Source organism: Marmota monax, unplaced genomic scaffold (assembly GCF_021218885.2).
Source record: "Marmota monax isolate L192 unplaced genomic scaffold, Marmota_monax_Labrador192_F-V1.1 WCK01_AAM20220418_F8-fsc00205, whole genome shotgun sequence".
NCBI classification, from domain to species: Eukaryota; Metazoa; Chordata; class Mammalia; order Rodentia; family Sciuridae; genus Marmota; species Marmota monax.
The window spans coordinates 1,989,862-1,995,861 of NW_026692417.1; the positions used below are offsets into that span (position 1 = coordinate 1,989,862).

A 6,000-nucleotide genomic window follows, 5' to 3' on the forward strand; every position below is an offset into this window, starting at 1 on the left:
AAGATTCTGTACTGCTCTGCTATAGCCCTGTGACTAGCCCCAGAACTAAACCTCACAGAGTTGTCCTCATCTCCTTTTTAGTGATTCGGAATGTCAAGTTTAAGATCCTGGATGCGGTGGTTGCCCAGGAGCCTCTGCACCGGGGTGGAGGCCAGATTATCCCCACAGCCAGGAGAGTTGTCTATTCTGCCTTCCTCATGGTAAGAGCAGGGCTGTAGGGAACCATCCTGTTTCCCTGGACAGGGCGATAAGTAGAGGACCAGGCTTTGGGCGCCTGGAGACATTTTATCCAGGGTCTCCCTTCTCAGCCCTCCCCAAGCTGAGCCCTTTCTCCCTGCTCTGTTGCAGGCCACTCCTCGTTTGATGGAGCCTTACTACTTTGTAGAGGTCCAGGCCCCTGCAGACTGTGTATCTGCCGTTTATACTGTCCTGGCCAGGCGCAGGTGAGCAACCGCAGTGTGTCAGGGAGAGTGCTAAGATCAAGAGCAGAACAGGAAATGCCTCAGCTGCTGAGGGGGCAGAGTAGAGCTTAGCCTCAAATCTGTCCACTCCAGACCCAGTCAGCTCACTTTCCAGAAGGAAGTAGAGAGGAATGAGGCAATCTCTGGCTTTATCACAAATTACAACTGAAATTTCTTGGACCCCTACTCAGAGAGCTCCTGGGGGAAGTACTGAAGCAAGTCAACCGTGTGAATATCTCTAGGACCCTATCCTGTCTGCTTTTTCTGCTCTCTGTAGAGCATTCTTGGTTATTTTTTCTTTGCTGGGAACTTTGGGCTAGGTTGAATCTGGGAGCAGCAAAAGCCAGATTGCTCCTTGGCTTTTGGCCTCTGTATACGTAAGGATTCAACCTTTGCCTTTCTGTCCCAGGGGGCATGTGACTCAGGATGCACCCATCCCAGGCTCCCCTCTCTACACCATCAAAGCTTTCATTCCAGCCATCGACTCTTTTGGCTTTGAGACTGATCTCCGGACTCATACCCAGGGACAGGCCTTTTCCCTGTCTGTCTTCCACCATTGGCAGGTAAGAAAATGGGGCAAACCAGCCAGCCTGGCTTTCCACCTATACAAGCTGATCCCTATCTAACCTATTTCTCCAACCCCCCAAGTGAGGTGTTTAGTATCCTAGAGAAGAGTCCTGCTTTGGGCTTGAAGCCTCTGGAATCCAAGTCTGCCTAGAACATTAGAAACCCTTTGCCTTTCAGATTGTACCTGGTGATCCTCTGGACAAGAGCATTGTCATCCGCCCCTTGGAGCCACAGCCAGCTCCTCACCTGGCCCGGGAATTCATGATTAAAACCCGTCGTAGGAAGGTACGTGTTCCTCAGGCCCATTGTAGTCCCTCAACCCCCAGGAGCCTCAGCAGAAGTTTGGTTCCTTTCTTCTTCATGGACCCTTTTCCTGAGGGCCTGTAGACTGAGAATAGTTTGCCGCACAGTGTGGAAGGAAGTGATTTGTACATTCCTTAGACAACCAGAACTGGGGCCTTTAGGGAAATGGGAGCTGGGAGAGGAGTGTCTTCTGGGCTGTGACAGTACCCTAAAGGCACAGCTTCTGAATAGTTATCTACATTCCAGCTCCTGCCAGCCTCCACCTCCAGCCCAGGTCTTGGACAGCCCCTAGCTCAGCCAGTCCCCATATGGAGCTCACTCTTGCACTTGCCCCCATTCTCCACAGGGCCTGAGTGAAGATGTGAGCATCAGCAAGTTCTTCGACGATCCTATGTTGCTGGAGCTCGCCAAACAAGATGTTGTGCTCAATTACCCCATGTGAGTGCAGGTGTTCCTGGCAGTTCCTGGACTTGAAGCTGAGACCTGTGTGACTTGGTCTTCGTGTTGTCAAAGAGTGTCTGAGAGTTGCTGTGGCCATGATGAACAACTCTCAAACCTCCAGTCCAGAGTCCCAGTGAAGAAGGGCCATTTGGCCTCCTGATTCTTTCTGTGGCCTCTGCCTGGCTCCATTCCCAAGGAGGAGCTTGGGCCCAGGGAAGGAGAAGAGGATGAGTGTTATTTTGTTTGTTAGTTTGTTTATTTGGAATTTTTTTGTGGTACTGGGAATTAAACTCGGGGGCACTCGACCACTGAGCCATATCCCCGGTCCAATTCTGTATTTTATTTGAGACAGGGTCTCACTGAGTTGTTTACCACCTCGCTAAATTGAACTCGCAATCCTCCAGCTGGGATAACAGGCATGCGCCACCATGCCCGGCCTGGAGGATGAAAGTTTTTAACCCCAAGAGCCACTGTCTTCAGGATTTACATGGAATTTTATTTTTTACAAGTTCAACCTTAGTTGTGTTTTGTAAATGAACAGAAAATTCTGACCTCTGCCTTGGCCTGCTTCTTTCATCCTCCGCACCCCCATCCCGTCTAGTCCTCATGCTTACATTCTGGATATATGTCATCTCCCATGAGGCATCATTGCCTCTGCTCCAGCTGCTGCCTCCTTCCTGCCTGGGTCCCCAGGGAAAGCAGTCTGTGGAGGAACGCCTTTCTCTTACTTCAGTGTTCCCATGAGCCTCAAGGCCCCTTCGTTGCCCCTCCATCCCGTGCCCACTCCATACTGCTTCTGGGCAGACCTGAGGTGGTATGGGAGTTGATGGGATTCTGGGATTTAAGGTCTGCCTACCTTGACCTTAGGAGACCACTGCCCCTTATATGTCTCCCTGTCCCTGGAGTTGGGGACCAAAGCTCCATGATATCCAGCCTTTCTTCTAGGTCCCTTCCTCTGCTCTCTGCTAGTGAAGAAGACACTTGACTTTCCTCAGCACTGGTTTATTAGGCACATACAGAGGCTGAGGAGAGGGTCAGGCCACCCAGCCCCCTCAGGAGCACTACTTCTCCCCAGTGTCCTGTGCCGTCCTCTTGCTGTAATCTCTGTACATCGTGTACACAGCGCCTGTGTGAGGAAGAAGAAGAAATGCCCCTTGCCATCTGAATCCTGTACCCATTCTGTGGCTCCCCCTGGTGTCCCAAAGTTTCCATTCTAGCTGGTCCTTTGAGAGTTCGGCATCCTTGCTTATCAGTCCCAACAGCTGCTCCATGCATCTAACCACACAGCCTGTGGGAACAGCCCATTCAGCAGTTCACAAAGCACTTTAGTGTGTATTCTGTATCTGTCTGAGATACCTCAGCAATCTGTGAAGTGGGCAAGCTGGGGTGACTAGCTGTGTTACACATCAGAAACAGGCTCAGTGAGGGGATTGGCTTGCTGTCACAGCAAGTAGCTTCCTGCCTTTTTTAACAAGAAAGGAAGAGATCCAACATGTTCTGCTGCATGACATTTCTCATTTCTAGGGCAACCTCATGAAGCAGGCTGCACACCATCCCACAGGCCCAGGGCAGGAGACTGAACAGGGAACCCTGACAATGTCTCAGTTCAGAAGCCTCTTCAAGGGTTTGATGTGCGTCCTATGGGAAGTCAAGGGCCTTTTGATTGTGAGAACTCAGACTTTTACCTCAGCCAATTTGCAGTTCTCCTGTGACCTGCCCCCCACCCCAAGCTGCTTACCTAGCATGATTGCACCCACAGCACAGGCCTGTGCTGCCACTCGGGTGTGAATCAGATGTATGGACATCTTGGTGGAACCACGAGCTTTCAGCCGATAAATTCTGTATGCTGCCACCAGCAGGCAGCCTCCCAAGCCTGTGGGCAGAGAATGTGACCAACCCCTGGCCTTGGCCTTCAAGCTCAATTGTCCTCTGATGAGACAGCCTCTAGACAGGCTGGGAGGCTAGATAAATGGCTGCTTTTGTGCAGTTTGAGAGGGGAGCGGGTAGCATTAGGTTGAGCTGATTCCCCTTGATGGTATTTTTAAAGTGGCTGTATCCCTTTCCCATATACAAATAGCCCATCCCCATGACCATGCTACCTTGGTGCTGGGGCCCCGTCTCTAACCACAGCTGGCTCCCACATCCTGGTACAGCTGTTTTTCTGCTCTCCCAGGGACTTAAAGGAATCCCTGAGGGATCCCAAATTATAATTCTGACCCTCCCCATCCTGAGGCTGGTGTTGGTGCCCCAAGTTTCCCTTTGTCCCATGCATTCAGTTCCTGTCCACTTCCACCCATCCAGACTCCCTTGTCTCATTGTGAGGGTTTGTTCCTGGTGCAGTGCATAGGACCACTTAATTTCTCTAACCTCTGCCTCATTCTTTTTTTTTTTTTTGTGTGTGTGTGTGTGGTGGTGGTGGTGGTGGTCCTGGGGATTGAACCCAGGGCCTCATTCTTGCTAACCAAGCACTGTACCACTGAACTAAATCCCCAACCTCTCATTCTCCTTTGGAAAGACCAGAAGTCACTATCTCTTTGAGAGAAGTTCCCCCTTCATGTCCCCATTCTTTTCCCTACTCACCTATGGGTACCAATGGAGAGTCCCTGGTCTTCCTTAGGAACTTCTCAGACACGCTGTCCTCGCCCTCAGGTGGCACCCACCAGCCTTTGTTAGCAGACATGATCCTGGACCCAGTTGTTAACAGCCAGGGGTCTTAGACTTCAGCCCAGACCTAGGAGGTACCCCACAGTAAGAATTCTGGTTCTCAGTCTGGAGTGGAAAGGAGTTGGTTACCCGCTAGCATCCTCTCACCATGCTAAGCACAGTCTCCTCTTGAAAAGATGTCCCTCCTGGGTATCCTGTCTCAGGTGTTTGGGCCACTAGCAGCCACTTCCTCCATGTCCTTCCTAATGTCTGCCTCTTCCTCCCAACATCTGCTTCTTCCCCAACTCATTCTGACTTTACTGTTTTCTCTGCCACCCCCCTTCCCTCCATTTGCATCACTGGGTAAGATCCTTGGGCCAAGAAAAACAACTGGAAAAATCCAGAGAGACTGAGAGGAACAGTCCTTGAATCTTGGGGGCCTCCACTGGTCCTGGTTTTGTGACAGTTACTCCTGAGGGAGCTAAAGAGTAGGATCTGGCCCTAGGGAGCCAGAATCATCCCAGTTACAGTACTGAATACTAAATCACCAGAGGCAGAGGTTCAAACAATGGGACATTGATTTATGTATAATTTAGCATATATTTTGCACATTAATACTAAAACAAATTCCGGTCTCTGAGCTGCTCTTCAAACCACTACCTCCATTTCTAGGGAGAAAACTCCTACTGTTCTAACTTGCCAACCCCTGTAAATATCTGCCCTGCTCACAAACTAGATGTAGTCCTGGTCCTCACAGCGGGATTTCTGCCAGTGGGATGCCTTCTTAAGTCCAAACATAAGACCAATTCTCCCTACTTGAGTCAACTTCTCTTCCTAGTTGCCCCTTCTCTTCTCCTGGAGAAGAAATGACCAGTGGCCCCACAGATCTCTGCATGCTGGTGCTTACCCTAGGAGATGGTAGAAAGTGGAGTGTGAGCCAGGGCTCAGCATCTGCTGTTTTGAACCATCCAAGAGCCGATGTTGGAGCTATCACTTTGGGGTCAGGGAAGCAGTGACTTGAGCTTTATGCAGACTTTGAAGTCGGGAAAGAGATGGGTGGAGAAAGGACAGAGCATGGGTCTTAACCCCCCATCTGCTGAGCTGCAGACACTGGAAAAGCATGTTGGACTGTAGTGACACCCCCTCCTCCACACACAAAAAAAAATCTTAACTAAGCTTCTCCAGAAATTTTCACCATAATTGGTTTTAAGACTATAAGCAGGGCCAGGATTGTGGCTCAATGATAGAGCGCTTGCCTAGCATGTGTGAGACACTGGGTTCAATCCCTGGCACCACATAAAAATAAATAAATAAATAAAGGTATTGTGTCCATCTACAACTAAAAATGATTTTTTAAAGACTGAAGCAAGGGGCTGGGGATGTGGCTCAAGTGGTAGCGCACTCGCCTGTCATGCATGCGGCCCGGGTTCGATCCTCAGCACCACATACAAACAAAGATGTTGTGTCCGCCAAAAACTAAAAAAAAAAAATAAATAAATATTTAAAAAAAAAAAAAAAAAAGACTGAAGCAAGGGGTTGGGTTGTGGCTCAGAGGTAGAGCACTTGCCCAGCATGCGTGAGGCAC

The 6,000-nt window shown here is 49.9% G+C and overlaps 2 protein-coding genes across 5 annotated transcripts in view; one reads left to right on the forward strand and one right to left on the reverse strand.

Moving 5' to 3' along the window:
- The window catches only part of Eftud2 (elongation factor Tu GTP binding domain containing 2), a 40,286-nt gene extending 37,959 nt beyond the window's left edge, over positions 1–2,327 (forward strand). For both annotated transcript variants that reach the window (XM_046442767.2, XM_046442768.2), the window contains exons 24-28: positions 82–200; positions 349–443; positions 871–1,024; positions 1,206–1,313; positions 1,678–2,327. In XM_046442767.2, the coding sequence (XP_046298723.1) occupies positions 82–200; positions 349–443; positions 871–1,024; positions 1,206–1,313; positions 1,678–1,773 (572 nt within the window). In that variant the 3' untranslated portion in view covers positions 1,774–2,327. The remainder of the gene's footprint in view (positions 1–81; positions 201–348; positions 444–870; positions 1,025–1,205; positions 1,314–1,677) is intronic.
- A 431-nt stretch (positions 2,328–2,758) lies between these two features.
- Positions 2,759–5,468, reverse strand: Higd1b (HIG1 hypoxia inducible domain family member 1B). 3 transcript variants are annotated; one of them, XM_046442776.2, is made up of 4 exons: positions 5,323–5,468; positions 4,353–4,503; positions 3,511–3,645; positions 2,759–2,898 (listed from the first exon to the last, which is right to left on the reverse strand). In XM_046442776.2, the coding sequence occupies exons 2-4, from the start codon at positions 4,450–4,452 to the stop codon at positions 2,834–2,836; spliced, it is 300 nt and encodes a 99-aa protein (XP_046298732.1). In that variant the 5' UTR covers positions 4,453–4,503; positions 5,323–5,468; the 3' UTR covers positions 2,759–2,833. The 3 variants fall into 3 exon arrangements, with proteins under 3 accessions (XP_046298732.1, XP_046298734.1, XP_046298733.1); XM_046442778.2 differs by having other exon boundaries at positions 4,353–4,541; positions 5,323–5,402; XM_046442777.2 differs by lacking the exon at positions 5,323–5,468 and adding an exon at positions 4,584–4,740.
- Positions 5,469–6,000: the final 532 nt, after the last annotated feature.

Coding starts and splice junctions, on each gene's coding strand:
- Higd1b (XM_046442776.2), bottom strand. CDS start 4,452: ATGTCTGCTAACAAAGGCTGGTGGGTGCCACCTGAGGGCGAGGACAGC. Junction 3,646..4,352: donor CTCTCCATTGGTACCCATAG/GTGAGTAGGGAA, acceptor CTCTGCCCACAG/GCTTGGGAGGCTGCCTGCTG. Junction 2,899..3,510: donor TGTGGGTGCAATCATGCTAG/GTAAGCAGCTTG, acceptor TTCCTCACACAG/GCGCTGTGTACACGATGTAC.